Source organism: Podarcis liolepis (genome assembly GCF_965112155.1).
Source record: "Podarcis liolepis genome assembly, chromosome: 2".
Taxonomy (NCBI): domain Eukaryota; kingdom Metazoa; phylum Chordata; class Lepidosauria; order Squamata; family Lacertidae; genus Podarcis; species Podarcis liolepis.
Genome location: NC_139555.1, coordinates 63870717 through 63888838, shown reverse-complemented (window position 1 = coordinate 63888838; position 18122 = coordinate 63870717). Strand labels below are relative to the sequence as shown.

The following is an 18122-nucleotide window of genomic DNA, read 5'->3' as shown; positions in this document are numbered from 1 at the left end:
GAGTGGTGCAAGCTGGGAATGCTGTCCACACTGAAGTGGCAAGTGCTGGAGGGAGTGGGGGGGGGGAGAAACTTGAATTAGTTTGCATTTAAAGTTGAGCCTGCCCAATTCACACTGAAGCAATCTGAAGCAATATAGGAACTGAAACACAGTCATTCTGTGAAATTCACACTTCCTATGAATTTTGCAGTTCAGTTCTCCAAACAAATGAGGTATACAGAAATGCATCTAGTGGGATAAAATGTGTCTAAAAATGCATATGTTCATGCAAATAACACACAAAAATGCATCATGGGGGGGAATTGATTAGCAGAAATGTGTACAAAATGGCATAAAGTCATGTGTACATTAGCAGAAGATCACATCTAAAGATTGGAAAGATGAGAAACTGAGAGAAACCAAAATGGAAAAGAGTCTCCCATCACTATATGCACCACATCATTCTTGATTTTCAAGTCACAAAGTGCTCTCACTTCTTATCATGTCTGAGAGGAAGCTGAAGATAAAGCGTCAGCAGACATCTGAAGCTGATATGGCTGTAATTCTTGAAAGATAGTTTCCAGTTTTAATAATGGTATTTAATTGAAATGCGCCATTTTTCATTAAGGAATGCAGGTTGTCAGTCATTCCTGGTGACAGACAGAAAAGCGTTTGCAGCATATTAGCTTTTCAGTATACAAAAACAAGAAACCAGTCACTTCCAAATTGAACTGCAATTGTATTTTCACGTCATTTTTGAGTTTCATGTGGAAAACTAAAACTCTTAGCTTTTGGTTTTCTAAACAGATGTAGCCAGCAGAGGCTGATGACTCCTACACTTTTGTTTTGGGATCACTATGAGAATACTGCTTCCCTTGGGCTGAAATTTACATAGTTATTACAATTTCAGCTTTTATCTAGAAAGATCATTAAACTGCCAGTATTGGGGGATTTTAGTTCACACATAAGACATTAATGTTGACATTTAAAGACACTAGAGGCAGTCTTTGCAGCACACAAATCAGTAGCTATCATTATGTCAACATGCAAAGGTCTAATGAGTTCACAAACACAGTTTGGGGCACAATCCAAAGGAGAATAATAGGAGCTGGAAGGAGTGCAGGAGCCATCAATAAAGGGCAGGCATTCTCAGGAGAATAGATGAGCAGGAACTCTGGGAAGCAGGTCTGTATTCATCAAAAATTAGTGGGAGTAATGAAAAAGATGTCACAAGGGGGGAGTTTCTAGGAGATGGTTTCCAGCTCAGTGGAATTCACAAAAGAGAAGATACAGCTAGGAAGAAAGGTGCAGGCTACTGTAGAAAATGAATGAAACAGAGGAGAATCGTAGAATTGTAGAGTTATAAGGGAACCTCAGGGTCATCAAGTCCAGCCCCCTGCAATGCAGAATAATTGGGTACAGAAGGCAAACCCATCTTAAAGTCATAATACTGAAAGATCTTAATGTGGTGCTCTTGGCCAATTTATGTCCCACTGCCTATCAGGTAAGGTAACACATTCCCTTCAAGCTCTGCAGTGATGGCTGGCTGTCACCAGTTCGAGGAAATATTGTTGCAACAACACTTCTAGTTGAGATTTAGTTGAGAGAGATTCCTGCATTGCAGAAGGTTGGACTAGACAGAAGAAGAAGAAGAGTTTGGATTTGATATCCCGCCTTTCACTCCCCTTCAGGAGTCTCAAAGCGGCTAACATTCTCCTTTCCCTTCCTCCCCCACAACAAACACTCTGTGAGGTGAGTGGGGCTGAGAGACTTCAGAGAAGTGTGACTGGCCCAAGGTCACCCAGCAGCTGCATGTGGAGGAGCGGAGACGCAAACCCAGTTACCCAGATTATGTGACTACCGCTCTTAACCACTACACCACACTGGCTCTCAAGGTCAAGATAACCCTCAAGGTCCCTTCCAACTTTATAATTCTATGATTCTAGATCTTTTAACATCAGAACTGGTTCAGCCAGCGTCCTGAAGCCGCAGCCGAATGAGTAAGGATGAGCACACTGCAGCTGAACCCATCTACATTGAAGTAGGGGTAGCCAGATACCATCATTTCCTAGGAGAGGGAGGCAGACTTGTCATTGGTGTCATTTCTCCATCCTTAGTCAACCAAGTTCAGAGCTGGGAGGTCCTACCTTGTTCTTCCACATTCAGGTTCTAGGGACGCCCAGGAGTGCCTCCCCCCACCCTACACCACCCCATCTTTGGCTGCTCCATTAGCTGAGGCACTTTCTGGGCAATGAGGTTTTGGAAGCCATCGCCTGTGCTTTTGTAGCGTCACAAGTTCTGCACGTGGCTGGCTGCGCTCGGGAAATGTTTGGAAGCGGCCTTTGGTGCACAACGTAACTTTTTATGGGAATATGGAAATGTGAACGTGTGATACGTTTCAACAGTCTTGTATTTACCAGAGGCAGTTTCTATTTTTCTGGTAAAACGCCATTCCTGTTTTGTTCCTATATTCACAAACACGTACCAGAGCTCAGTCCACTCCAAGGTCTCTTGTTCAATCTCTGGAAGGGATGCATATGCATTTTGACTCTGGTACGCAGGCATGTAAAATGACAATATGCTCCTACCCTTCTGCGGCACCACTGCCTATCTGCATAGCTAATGTTGCTGAACGATTGAGTTGCAGCTGTTCTTTCCTAAGTACAACTATCCATGGTGAGATTAAATACCTTATTAAACATTTTTCATTGGGTGCGCTTTTTCAGGAAACCGTTACGGTCAGCTTAATATAGCACAGGTGTTAAAGGCTCTTCAGAGAATGTGTAGTGGGGAAAAGAGGGAATGATGTTCGATGTGAAAATAGAATAGGCATGTTAGAAGTCTGCAAGAGCAATATTATTACTTGGGAATTGTGACATATGAGGCCAGGTTTCTCTTAAATGCTTCTGGACCCAGTTCAGTGGTGATGGCCTTAACCTATACAGCTCACCCTGAACATCTTCCTATATATCCTTGGGCTTATCACCTTTCTTTAAAGTTAGGAGTCAATATGGAACAGGGACTTTATATTGGCGGCACCTTAATTGTGACCATTTCCCCCCCATGCCAATCTTGGTTTAGTTTTAGAACATCTTATAGGACATTCCTTTTCTAAAAACAATTGTATGGTTCAATTTTAAGGTGGCAGTGATTTGGGTTATAATGCAGTGTTGTTGTGTGCAGTTGTCACAGTGGGCTGCATTCAGTGGTGCCCATGTGCAAGCAGAATGGACCTCCACTCATGCAACAGGACTTTATCTTCCTTGCCTCCCCCCCTGCATATCCTCAAAATCTGCTCTGGAGAGATGGGGGACCCAATGGATCTGATTCTGGGGGTACATGGACCACTTCAGGAAGGAGAAAAGGAAGAGCAATTCCCTCTGTATGAGTGGAAATTCACACGCACATAGTTTTGCTTGATTTCCCCCCTTTTTAATTTATTTTGCAATGTCTTCAATTTTGTGAGTTGCTTTGATTTGTTTAAAAAAAAGACAGAATAAAATATTTAAACCTATCAGTATTATTATACAGGAAATAAATAAGGCAGAACCAAAACAGGATTACTTTGCACTCCCATCCCTTCTGACTTAGACATCACAATCAGAGTGGGAACTCTGAACATGCCAATGGTTTCCTCTTGTCCTGTTCTAAACAGTTTGGGTAACCTAAGGATGTGGACTGGATTTATTTATTTATTTATTTTGGAGAGGTGAAACTGGCCATTTGTACTCCTGTCTCTTGCCCTTCTCAACTGATTGAAGAGGGAGAACTGGCATTGTGAGTGGCTGAAGTTCTATTCTAAATGCTTCCTTGAGGGAGGTTATGGGGGAAGCCGTTGTGAGACCTCTCTTTTAAAAAACCTCCACTGGATCGCCCCAACCTAAAAAACTATTTCCAGTCTCCAATTCACCATTCCTGGGCAAGGTAATGGGGCATGTAATGGGATCTCAGCTCCAGGTATTCCTGAAGGAAACCAATTGCCTGGATCATCAATCTTGCTTCTAGCCTGGATATGAGAGTGAAACAAGGGTGGAAGACCTACCTTGGGAAATTGACAGGGGGAGCACAACCTTTTAAACCCAGAACTCTCAGTGATCTTCAAAGCAATTTGCTATGGCATCATTCTGAACTATCCCATGGAACTGGGATTAATATATATATATTATGTTTTGGTGACTCCAGCCATTGCTGGAGGGGAGAATTAAGAACACATTGTGCTAAGGCTCTTTCACCTGGCCAAGGTTCCATTATGTTTCCAACATCTATTGGAAACTGCTGGGTGAGTTTGTCCAGAGATTTAGTTGTGTCATCAACAGGCTGATGACACTCAACAACATCTCTCATTTTCACCTGCCCTCGAAGATGCGGAAGAAGTAAAATTTGGACCAGGTAAACAGACTGGAGCTTAAATCTGACAAACTATTGTCTGATTTGAGGCTCTACTGATCCAGATGCAGGGGTTCAGCTTGTTTGGGGTTCACAGTTTGGGAATGCTCCTGGGTCCAGCATTATCCTAGAATAGTGGCCTTGGGTAGTTTTCAGGATCTTCTCCTGATGTCCCAGCGAAGTCCCTTCTTGGGGAAATCAGACCTTTTCATGGTATATGTAAAATTCTGTATATAGGGCTCTCTTTAAAAGATGTTCAGAAATGTTTCCAGATTATTGTGTGGTGCTGGATTACTGTGTAGTGTAAAGCATTATTCACAACAGGGCTGTTTCAGCTGTACTGGTTGCTACCAATTTGCTTCCAGGGCCAAGCCAGATGGTTTTAAGCTCTAAGGCTCTAAAAAGTCTGCCTCTTTCCATATGAACCTGCTCAGGTGCTTCACTCAAGAACTGAAACCCAAGCACACACCCACACTCACTGTCTGAAGTATGGTAAGTGGAAGCATAAGACACAGTTTTACTGATGCAGTGCCTGGGTCTCAGAAAGTCCTTCCAAAAGAGGAGGCCCCTGTGGTAGGACATCTGCCTTGAATGCATAAGATCCATGATTTAATTAACCAGCATCTCCAGGTGGGACTGGGAAAGACACCTGTCTGAAACTGTGACAGCTGCTACCAGTCAGGGTAGACCACTTATGGGAGACCTGTAGCCCTCCAGATGAACTCCCATCAGCTCCAACCAGCCTAGGCAATAGTAAGGAAATATGGGAGTTGGAGTCCAACAACATCTGGAGTGCCATGTGATGTAGACAACACTAAGCTTGATGGACTGATGGTTTGACTCAGGAGAAAGCAGATTTCTATGTTCCCTTGAAAAGTGGCCAGATCTGTACTGTTGGAAATGGTCCTTTTGTTGGCTTTTCTTTTACAACTTACTTTTCAATGGATTGCTTTTAATGTTTGCTACTGCAAGCCTGGGGTCCACAATGGTGTCCATGGACAGAGTGGCTGCCAAGTTTCCCTGCCCTCCTATTTTTTATTTTTAAATGGGGTTGGAAATTTTGCTGCATTTTTGCCTGTGCTTCTTTAGAGAGATGCATTCCCTGTTTGTTGGGTGGGGAGGCTTGGAGGACCACCAGTTTTCTTCTGTGAAATTGACATTTTGTGCTACCCATAGCAGTTTCTTAAATTTCCAAATGTACCCAGTGGCCCAAAAAGGTTGAGGATGCCTGTTGTAAGCCATCTTGAGGATCCATGGTGGAAAGGTGGGGTGGAAATATTAAGTAGCAGAATATAAATATTTGACTCAAAATAATGAATGGATATCAGACTGGTCACCCCTCCCAAGTAACTTCAAAGTTGGTAGCAAAAGTTACCAATGCAAGCTTAAATTAAAGATCAAGAGCTGACATTTGGAATCCTCATTCTATTATGCCCTTTTGTATCTATATGATCTATATATAATTTGATCTATTTAAAGAAATCTCATATGCTATCCATCTCACTTCAAAAGGTTAAATCAAATGTAACCTTATAGGAGACTGCAGTGCAACCCACAGCAGCTACAGAGATTAATATAAAGGGCACCAGAAACCAGAGGCTGGAAATAACCGAAAATAATGGTTAGGAGTCATCTGCGCACAAACTTTTCAATCAAAGAATGGACTGTGGGGGGGAGATAAATGGGTCATAATAGGCAACTTTCCGCTTACTAGCCACAAGTCTCAAAAAATGAGAAGAAGCTTATCAGAGCATTCAGAAGAAAGAACAGTCAGGTCATATATGATGAGGATAGTGCTAGAAGTTATGAGGAAAGACAGAATTTGCAACCATGGATTTCCTTAACTCTAATGTGGATTGGCTCCCCTTTTTTGGCCCATGGAAGAAGTACACAAGAGAGGAGAGAGAGAGAGAGAGAGAGAGAGAGAGAGAGAGAGAGAGAGAGAGAGAGAGCAAGCGCAAGTATAAAGAATGTTTATTTCAAGCCTAACTTTGTGGTGGAAGGAGGCTCACTCTGTGGATACATGTGCATAGAGACATGAGGGAGCTGCTTATTCTTTCCCTTATTTGTGAATTCTCTAGCAAATGATCCCATGCTGTCATTCACTACCCAACCCCAGTCATGTTCCAAAAGTAGACTGAGAAGCCAGTCTGAGAAGAAAGCAGGAATGGGGCAAGGTTTCTACCTGAGAAGAATCAACAGCTGTAGGAGGAACAGGCTTACCAAACCCTTCCCATAAATCTGCCCCCTGCCCTTGCGTTCTCATTACATTGGTTTGGATATACAAGTTCGCCAAGATAATTGCTATTTCTGGCCTCAGGGATCAGTTGTAATTTTGTGCATCGCAAGAGAGAAATGGATTCAAACTAATCCACTAAGGCAACTTAGGCTTGCACAGATATAACATTATGCTGGTGTTCTTGTTAGGGACATTGACTGCAGCTCCCCAGGAAGTATGCAAGCAACGCCCTTTCAATATGTGTTTGACTGCAAACACACACACATCACACTGAACCCAGAAGTGACCTGAAAATGTTTGTTAAGGAGGCTGGGGTTTGTAGTTATAAAGAGAAGTAAACTACACTTTGAAGGGCACTTTGGACGAAGCCATGTGATTTAAATGTATGGTATGTATGTGGACCATAGAACCAGAGATAACTCAAGACATTTGATTCCTCAAACAAAAAAGAATTCAAATGTTGTTCAATAAGAAATTAAATAATTTCTACGTTGCTGACCAGGGCAGTGCATGCCTAAAATAACCTAAAGTGCAATCCTATTCATGTTTCCTCTGAAGTGAATTCTGCTGTTTTCATCCAGATTTCATCGAGACCAGAGAAGTGCTTTACTGTCATTTAAAGCTGTTTTGATTGGATTTTATAGATTTATATTTTATGGTCCTATCTATGGTGGTGTGATCATTTTTTGCTTTAGTTTGTACACCACCCTGTACATAAGTGCTGAAGGGAGATTGTAAAATGTAATAATAATAATAATAATAATAATAATAATAATAATAATAATAATAATAATAATAATAAATTTTATTTATATCCCGCCCTCCCCAGCCGAAGCCAGGCTCAGGGCAGCTAACAACAATAAAATAGTACAACATTCTAAAAATCATTCCATTATAAAATTAATTCATTAATTTAATAAATAGAGAATATAATATAATAAATGTACTAGGGTTGCAGCCCCAAGTGACATTAGAGGTTTCGCCTGAACCTCTCTCACTGTACACATGTCATGTTTGAGTGCTGTTAATATAAGATAGTCTTCTTCTTTTTCTTTGGCAATCACTCGTAACCGAGTAAGATTGTCTTCTATAAACAGGGTTTTAACAGTGAGTCCATAAGTGACTGTGGAGGCCAATTCTGGATCCACACGACCTTCCACCATGGGGTCATAAGATAGTACAGTCCAAGGAGTCAGATGTCCAGCCTAGGAGATGTCATTTTTTTATGTTCCTGTTATCAAACAACCCAATTTCAGTTTCATGTGTGAAAATGCCCTTACTCTGGAGTCATTCCATTGTATAGAATCACACAAATTTAATAACTAATAATAATAATAATCCCACTAAAATCAGCCTTCCCTTTGGAAGGCCCATAGGAGCATTGAAAACTGCCTTCTACTGAGTCAGGCCATGGGTCCAGCTAGCTCAGTAAAGTGGTACCTCGGGTTACAAACAACTTGGGTTACAAACACTTCAGGTAACGGACTCCGCTAACCCAGAAGTAATACCTCAGGTTAAGAACTTTACCTCAGGATGAGAAGAGAAATTGTATGGTGGCAGTGGATTTTTTTTCTCCCTCCAATAAAGTACAGCAGAAAAGTTGTCCAAATATAAACAGTTAACTTATTAAACCTCACAATAATTTCATAATTATCAGTCTATGTATTTCTTATAGTATAACCAGATCAGTAATTTTTTATAGAACTGTAAAAACATCTCTGAAAATTTATGGTTCCAAAAATGAAACCTTCATTTGGTTGTAAATATTAAAATTATACCAGCAAGAATGAGTCTTTCTGTAAAAAAAAAAAAAAGATTTAAATCAAGTTTTACTGACTAGTGATTTAAAGTGTTATTTAAATCAAATCCACCCTGGAAGAAACCAAGGGTTGAACCTGGAGCCTTCTGCATGCAGTTGATGCTCTACCATTGAGCTCCAGCCCTTTCCCAAATGGTACCTGGTATCTTCCTTCGATCTCCCACGGTTAAGGACTCTGCTCAAACCTCCATTTATTCAAAGCCTGCTTAGTTCCCCAAGCCATAAAATCCTTGCTTTCCCAAATCACCCTTGCACCTTTTCATCATTCAAGGCAATAAACATCAAGCAGCTCCTGCTGGAATTCCTCTCCAGCTAGATTTATTTCATGCTTTACATGAAATAGGCACAGGACCAGGGCTGACCTGCCGGCGTTCAGCCGGTTTGCAGCTGAATAAGCAAAAGAGTCTTTTTCTTTCTGCCTGTTAGGCCAATTACATTGATTTTCACTGACTGCAGCCATCACTGATTTTCACAAACAGAAAGGGGAGGGAATCAATGCATTTGATTTGCTCAGGTAGCTGCTGTCCATAGAGAATCGAGCCTCTTCTCTTCAAAGTTGCCCATTCCGCCTGCCCCTATTTTAACTATGTCTTTCTTACCCGACTTCAGACTTGCGTGACTGGTTAGTTGTGCAGAAGGCCAATCCCATTATTGGCTGTCTTCGGCTATTCAACAGTTTTCTAAAGATATCTTACCTTGGGGAGGAAATGGGTAATTAGCCAGAACATGTGAAGGTGACTTCTTGGAGCCCAGCCCTTCTCGCAAAAGAGCAGGGAATAAAATTTTATTCATGCCTCTAAGAGGCATACTTTCAAGTTCAAATGGAGGTGGAGAGCCAGCAGGAGAAAGTTATGTGGTGCCATTAGCACTGCAAAAGCGCCTGTGGTGACAGGTGGACTTTATAAAGGCAAACACGTCGTGAATTTCTATAAGGATATTAACTGTGCTAGAAGGATGTGAAGATGTTTGCCTAATGCAGTTCAGCATACACCCCAGTCAGAAGTCCTTAAGAACATAGAAGATCCTGCTGGACCAATGTAGTCCAGTATCCTGTTCTCATATCGGCCAACCAGCAGTCTGTGGGAAACCCGCAAGCAAGGCCTAAGCCCCACTGTGCTCTCCCAACTTCTGAGGAGCTGGCTTACCAGTTGCTTGGAATTTAGTTGATTCCAAGCAACTGGTATCTTTCCTGCAGGTAGAACATTTCTGCACAGTACACTGGATATTAGTAGAAATCAAACCCTGGATCTGCCCACAGGATAATATAGTTTTGCATCATAAGCTTGTGCCTGGTACATAAGGGCTTGATGGTTACAATTATGGGAATCTTAAGTGGTTTTCATTCATTTATTTAAAGAAATAATCTTCTTTTCCTGCTGCTACTGTATAGTGCACTGCAGGGAATACCAGAAGCCCCAGTAACCTTGGTACACTCCTGTACTGGCCGTAGGGTTACACATCCAGGAACTAGGAATATCGCTTGTCTCCAGAGCAGCGGACTGAAACCAGTTCTGACTGGTGGCGCTTCAAGCAGGAAGAATAGAAATAGGCGAGGCCAGAGCCAATGAGAGGCAGGACTTCTACACCGAAAGGTCCCTGGCAGAAACCTCAGGAGATTTATAGACATTAGCTGTGAGTAGCAAAGTCTGCTGAAGGACAGTTGCTCAGTGGTAGAGCTATGCTTGCCTTAATAAAGGCACATGCTTGCCTTAATAAAGGCTTTAGGAATGACTGGCTAGTCCAACTAGGAACCTGACTGCCATATTCTGGACCAGCAATGGTTGCTGAATCCTCTTCAAAGACAGGTCTGTGTAAAGTGTGTTACAATAACTCGGTTACCAAGGCAAGTAACATGGTGGCCAAGTCTCTTTATTTATTATTGTTGTTGTCATCCATCTGTCTCGAGAGACAGTGGAGTGCACCACCAGGGGTGAAGTCAAACTGCTGTGTTAGCAACTCTGAAACAACCTCCCCAGGGCGTAAGCCTTTTGCATGTGTATGGAGCTCCTGGGCTGCCCAGATGACAAGACCCCCATCTCAGCCTCGCTGATGTGGTCCATAGGAAAGTAGAGCAATCCAGCCTGTTCACTGAGATGCTTGGGAGAGACCCTCCTAGTCATTTCATGCCTGGAGGAGACCTGTTTAGCGGCAGCTCAATGAAGGGTCTTCTCTGCAGTGGCCACCATGCTGTGGAATGACATTCCCATAGATATGCAGTAGGCACCAAGGGTAATTGGTTAAAACTTGCCTATGCCTGACTGCATTCTGTAGCTTTTTTAGTACCACCTCTGTAGGAAATTCTGGTATTTGTGCTTTTAGGGTCTTCCTGTTTTGTATTGATTCCATTCTGTAAGCTGCCTTGTTGTTTTATAATGAAAGACAGTTTATAAATGTATGAATACTGTAAATAAGCTGGCAACTTTGTTCCAAGAATATCTGGAGCAAATTCCATTAAGCTCCAGCTGTTCAATTGCCACCTTGCTCCACATTTATAAACCTATCTCCAGTTTTGGGGAACTCCTCTGTCGTGCACATTCAAGGTTGCTTTCACGACGGTTTTCAACACACCTCTAGCTGAGGGCAAATTTCCAAAAATAGGCAGTAATTCTAAGCACCATTGATTTGCATTAAGAGAAAAGATCAGCTGCTTCTGTCTGCGGTTATGTATTAGTTACTAGTGAGCACACATATAATGGCTTCTGCACACACCTTCACTTTATTATCAGCGTCTGACTCACTGCTTCAGGTCATCCCAAGTAAGAAAAGCACTAAATAAAAACCATAAATCCTAATCCTAACAATTAATTTGGTCAAGGGCAGTGAAATTGGTTTATGACCTGCCATTCCTCAAGCACATTGAAAATGCAAATGAAGGAAGGGACCGGGAGCTTTTATCGCCTTCTTTGTTTGCGAAAAGGGCTTCTTCTCTCACGCGAAGCCCAGGAGGGCAGATGGCAAAGGGAAGCCATTGGTCAGACAAAGGAAACCAGAGCTACCACCTATTGTCCAGGGAAAGGGTCTGGCTTGGCTTGGCCTGGCGACAACACAGGGGAGCTATAAGACATGAGACAGTGAAGCAAATGTCATTCTCAATAGCACGGGCGAGACAAGTTTCCATTAAATTAGAGAGCAAGCCCATAAAGTCTGCAGTACTGTCTGGGTTTGCAGCTGGATGGGACATCCCTATGAACAACAGGGATCTCTAATAGGGTCAGCCCCATTTGTGTACTCTTTCGTTCGTTCGTTCTTTCTTTCTTTCTTTCTTTCTCTCTCTCTCTCTCTCTCTCACACACACACACACACCACATGTCCTTCTCTTCTTTGGCACAGGAAGAAAGCTAAATACTATGAAGGGAGATGGAATCAGCATATTGCCCCAGACCAGAATTTGAGTATTTATGAACATAAAAAGGGTAAAGGACCCTGACAGCTAAATCCAGTCACAGACGACTCTGGGGTTGCGGCGTTCATCTTACTTTACAGGCTGAGGGAGCCGGCGTTTGTCCGCAGACAGTTTTTCTGGGTCATGTGGGCAGAATGACTAAGCCGCTTCTGGTGCAATGGAACACTGAAACCAGAGCAGCGCATGAAAACACTGTTTACCTTCCCACTGGAGTGGTACCTATTTATCTACTTGCACTTTTTTGGCATGCTTTCAAACTGCTAGGTTGGCAGGAGCTGGGACCGAGCAACGGGAGCTCAGCCTGTTGTTGGGATTCGAACCGCCAACCTTCTGATCTGCAGGCTCAGGAGGCTCAGTGGTTTAGACCACAGCACCACCCATGTCCCTTAAGACACAACATAAGACACAACAAAGCAAGCTGCCTTATATGACAGCCCACTGGTCCATCTAGCTCAGTATTGTCCACACTAGCTTGCAACAACTCTCATAGGTTTCAGATGGGGGACAGTCTCTGCTGTACCTGGAGATGCCAGGAATTTAACTGACTTTACCCCAGTTGACATCTGTATTGGGTGGGTAGTGATTCCATGCAAGCACTGTCCTTGTCTTAAACTATGCATATGCAATTGTATTAGTGTCTTTTATATTTGTAACTGTTTTATATGCGTTTTTATTGTGAGTTGCTTCAGGTTGCCTCATGGGAAGTGATTTATAAATGAAATAAACAAATAATCTGGGACACTTGGCAAGCAAAGTAGACGCTCTACCGCTGAGCTACGACTCTTCCCACAAAAAGAATTTATTTGTTACACAATTTGTATCTCTGTTCTCCTCGGGGCTGCTCAGGCAGAATATATTGGATTAGAACACCCATCCCTGGCATTTCTGTGGAATATCTGAATGTTCGAGGAACTTCATATACGTGATTACAGCCCTGTAAAGGAAATTAGTATCATTACCTCCTTATTTTCAGATGGAGAGGGAAAGAGAGGCTGGCTTCCCTAAGGCCATCCTATGGATTCTTTCTTGATGGTGGGGCTTGAACCTGAGATGTTTCCACTCATATCTTTAGCCACTGAGCTATGCCAGTTATCTCGCTTTATCCTCACAACAGTCTTGTGAGGTTGTTTGATAGGGCTGCTCAGTGAGTTTCCTGGCTGGGTTCAGATCGAAGACCAACGCCCTATCCATGACATCTCTAAGGGCTCCTTCGTTCAACTCATTTCTTCTGCTGGCTTTGTTTTTGTTTTCCATTCTGTCACATTGTGGCCTGCAATCTTTAGGCACTGAAAAAAGAATCTGTGAGGGCTCAAATGGGGGAGGCATGAAGACTGGGTCTACTCACAACATCCTCACATGCATTGGGCAAACCCTGAAGAGGATGGATGGATTGCATTTATATCCTGCCTTTCCCCTCAAGGAGCTCAAGGTAGCATACGTGGTTCTCCCTCTCCTCATTCAATTCCCACAACAACCCTGTGAGGCAGGTTAGACTGAACTGGCCCAAGGTAATCCAGTAAGCTTCATGGCTGAGTGGGGATTTGAACCCTGATCTCCCAGATCCTAATCGGACACTGACCACTACACCACACTGGCTCTGGTATCACATGCCTGAAATCATTCCTTATATTAGAAGCACAGCTTAAGGCTGAATATGTGTATATTTGGAACATTTCAAATTAGATCCCGTTAACAGATGTTTTAAAAAATTCTCATGTTTTTTGGAAGCATCTTCCAGATGCTGCTTGTTTTCTTTTTTAAATACCGTACTATGCAATGTGGACATTTGTTTAAAATTTATTTTTTATATAAAAAAATCCTGATGATTAAAAAGAAAAAATTTCCCAGATGTTTATTATTTCCTATTTTAAAAAAATAATGTGCAACATGAACATTTGTTCATTGATTTGTATATGATTTAACTACTATTCTCTTGGAGGATGAAATACTGCAGAGTATATTCTGGCCATCTACTCTAGGAGTATAATCTGGACTATTGACTGAGGATCTCAAGCCCAGCTTTGTGAGACTTCAAGCAATAGTTTTCGCTGTTCTGCTGCCTGAAGCCATCAGAACTTAAACCCAGAACCTCATGCATGCAGGCTTGCACTCTCTTCCTGAGACATCATGCTAGTTTGAAATAACAGTAGAAACTTTAAAAAAAATGAGCAAGTAACATATTTTGAAAAGGAAATTAGTATGGTCTGATGGAGAATTTTGCAAAGGTCTGATAGCTGAGGAACACTGTGTTTTACCTGATAAAATATTGAAGGCACACTTCCCTGTTATACCTGTAAAGATCTACCTGAAGAATATTTAAAAGTAAGAATATAAAAGCCATCCTAGATTATTTATTTACCGTACTTAATTTATTTCACCTATTTCATATACTGTAGCACTTTCATTCTTTTTAAAAAATATAGGGTTTTTTTAGAAAGATCAATACAAATTTGACAATACAACAACAAAGCAATCAAACAAAAAGTAGAACATCTGAAAACATAATAAAAATCTGCAACATGACAGCATGAAAATCCACAGATCAGAGGTAACCCGGTCAACCCAGGTGCATAAAAATGTCTTGAAGTGGCAATGGAAGCTCATCAGAAATGCAGTTCTCCAAGCCACTAGAAGAAGAAAGCTCCATCAGTTCAAAGGTTCATCATCCAGCACCCTGCTTTGAAACAATGGCAAACCCAATGCCCATGAAAACACAATAGTCCTCCCACCATTTCTCCCAGCAGCTGCAGTTCAGTGCTTTACAGTCTCCTGGAGTTTCCATGTAGCCTGCAGTACCAACACACACTCTCTGACAGTCATAAGGACATAAGAAGAGCCTGCTGGATCAGGCCAGTGGCCTATCTAGTCCAGCCAAAGCAGATGCATGGATGATATTGACTAAGCCACACACTCTCAACTTTGATTGCCCCTTTATCCTGTTCTAGAGAGGAGGAGGCAAGTGGGACAAGGGTCAGGGCACAGAGACAGAACCATGGACAAAATAAAAACTGAACACTTCTTCAGATACGTGTGCATGCACACGAAAGCTCATACCAAGAACTAACTTAGTTGGTCTTTAAGGTGCTACTGGAAGGCATTTTTTTATTTTGACTATGGCAGACCAACACGGCTACCTATCTGTAACTAGAACCATGGACAGCTCCACATGGAGCTGAGGGAAATTTGAGATGGATACAGCAGCAAGCAAGCTAGGATGCTGCTCCAGGAAAGGTCTGGAGACAATCAGAACTTCAAATGAGCTGTAGAGGTAGGTCAAGGTTTCCTGCTTCACACCCTCTGGGAAAGTTATCAGTGCTTGATTCTTCAGGCAGTGATGGGGATGGGGGCTCCTGTTCTACTGAGAGTTTGTAGGCAGTCTTCAGAGGAGGACGGGGCAACTTTCTTGGGTTGGGGAGGTAGCAAAAGTGCTGGTTAATGGGGCTTTCTTCTCACAGAGCCTTCTGGCTGAGCACTGTCTTCTGGGCTTTGTTCTGTTGCAAGCCATTCCCTTGCCCAATCTTCTACCTCCTTAGTATCCCCAGATCTTGGCCATGGGAGACCCATGTGCAAAACAGAGTTGATCTCATAGAGCTGTTATGAAATTCAACTGTAGAATAGCTTGCTTGCTTGCTTGCTTGCTTGCTTGCTTGCTTGCTTGCTTCTAAAAGACTCTGGAAATTACCATTAATCTTGAGAAACATGTGGAATACTCCCAAGAACTACCTTCCATCCTCTGCACATTCTCAATATACCGAAGAGGTATTTCATCATTGTGTGACCCCAGCCCAACCTGGGAGAGGATCCTGCAGTGCCTCTTCCATGAGCCTGGATAATATCCCCTCTTCAGTCTTGATAAACCACAGCCCTGGTCTGTCGATGGATGGTCTGAAAATCGCAGCATGGAACAGGCGTCGGCTGCAGCTGTTTGCCCTGTGATAACCCCTTTGGCTACAGAGCTAAAAATACAGGCGCTTCCTGAAGAAATAGCACCAGCAGCGAAACTCACAGAGAAAGACCCTGACCCTAGCAGTAGTAAAGACTTTGCATTTGCTTTTGTTCATTCAGTCTCAGCTGCTTTTCAGTGCCCTTACTGCCGCATTTAGCATTCTGGTTTCTGGTCATTTCTGATACCTTCCTTGGGGCATCCCATAACTTTCCTTTTCTTTCTTCCATGCAGGATTACAGAGTGAATATTTTCTTGCGGCAGCAGTGGAATGACCCCCGGCTGGCATACAACGAGTATCCAGATGATTCCTTGGACTTGGACCCATCCATGTTGGACTCCATCTGGAAACCTGATTTGTTCTTTGCTAATGAAAAGGGGGCTCATTTCCATGAGATCACCACAGATAACAAACTTCTGCGCATCGCCAGAAATGGGAATGTCCTGTACAGTATCAGGTGAGAAAAGGAAGCATGGAGACCCTTCGCAAGTCTCCAGGGTGTGGGTCCTTCACATGTTGAATCTTGAACTAGACTGCAACATGAATTCTGGAGTAATGTTCCATTTAAAAGTATATTGCAAAAGCATGAAATCATGTGAAGATATTTCAGGGCTGAATTAAGACCTTTAGAAGGCCTAAGCACTTAAAAGATTTTGGTGCCCCCATAGAAATCTAATTTGAAATATAAACAATAATAAACCGTAAAATATTGTCTTCTACAGTTATTGTATAAAGTTCAGCATGACTGAATCTTGTTTCTACATTTTTTGTTGCGCTGAACTTATGACACACGTATTGTGGGAGCCTTTTTTGCGGAACCTGGTTCAGCTGCCCCATGTGTTCCATGGTAAATTTGGCAATGGAAAATTACAGTGGTACCTCGTGTTACGGACAGGATCTGTTCCAGAGGCCCATCCATAACGTGAAAAGCCCGCAACTCGAAGTACTGTGTCTGCGCAGGCGCACAGTGCAATTTAGCACTTCTGTGCATGCGCGAGCAGCGAAACCCAGAAGTAACCCATTCTGGTACTTATGGGTTGCCGTAGGATGCAAGACAAAAACATGTAACCTGAAGCGGACATAACATGAAGTATGACTGTATAGCGCTTATTTTGCTTAATGGCCAATTCAGCCCTGAGATAATTGTTTGCTCTTTCACTACATGAATTAACAAGATCTAAGATGGCTAGGGTTACTGACAACAAGGCGTGGTCCAGCAGGCACCAAGATTTGTTCCTATATCAGAAGGGCAAACAATAGGGCCAGTGTGCCAGGGGCTGAACTAAACTTTTCCACTATCTTAGATTTCTTTAACATATGACACATTAGTCAGACTGGGCATGGCGCCTCTTAGGTTCTATAGAAAAAAACACATGCAGCAATATCCCATGCATATCTATTCCAACAAAAATGCCACCAAAGTAGGTTTGTGTAGAGGGGATGGGGTGCTAGGAGCTGTGCTTCCTAGTAGAAAGAGCTCAGGGGTTGCATTCAAGTGGTGCATGGAGTGAGAGCCAAAAGAAGGCACACAATTGCATACACATATACACCCGCACAAAACTATTTGCCATGTAAACAGATACACTGAAGCTTTCCTTTTCGTTTTCTCCATAGCCTTTCCCCCTCTCCCCCAAGGTTTGTGAATGGTGGTGGGCAGGAGATGCTCTCTAGCACCCTTTATATCTCCTGACTGTGCGAAATGCAAAAAGCAACTCAGTAATTTCAAGCAGAATCCATCAAATAAGCTCAACACACGGCGAAACTGCAAGGGCTGCCATACAACTGTTTCAGACCTCAACTTTCAAAATGCATGTGCATCCCAAAAACTACATGCATGCAATTGCAAAATTCATATATGACTTTTTGAGTATTTGTAAGCAACACATCTGCCTCTCTGCCAAGACACTTTTCCCTCTGCCTTGATTGTCTTGCAGACAAAGGAACTGCAGTTGCACACTTTACCCTTTGACCTCTCAGCTGCTCCCTGCCAGACAGCTGATGGTCAGGAGGAGACCCAGAAGGCCAATCACAGCCTGGAGCAGGTTTCCCACCCTTGGTGTGTAAACTTCAGGCATATTCAGGATCACTTTACCATGATTCATCGTGCCTGATTCACTGTTACAAAATCCTGAGTACAGTGGTATCTCGGGTTACAAACACTTTGGGTTACAAACTCCACTAATCTGGAAGTAGTACTTCGGGTTGAGAACTTTGCCCCAGGATGAGAACAGAAATTGCGCAGCGGCAGGCCCCATTAGCAAAAGCGCACCTCAGGTTAAGAACTGTTTCGGGTTAAGAATGGACCTCTGGAACAAAGTAAGTTCGTAACCCGAGGTACTACTGTACGTAGTC

The 18122-nt window shown here is 42.7% G+C and overlaps 1 protein-coding gene across 2 annotated transcripts in view; it reads left to right on the top strand.

The window, feature by feature from the left end:
• Positions 1 to 18122, top strand: part of GLRA1 (glycine receptor alpha 1) — an 82877-nt gene that overhangs the window by 46905 nt on the left and 17850 nt on the right. For both annotated transcript variants that reach the window (XM_083488453.1, XM_083488454.1), the window contains exon 4: positions 16004 to 16227. In XM_083488453.1, the coding sequence (XP_083344579.1) occupies positions 16004 to 16227 (224 nt within the window). The remainder of the gene's footprint in view (positions 1 to 16003; positions 16228 to 18122) is intronic.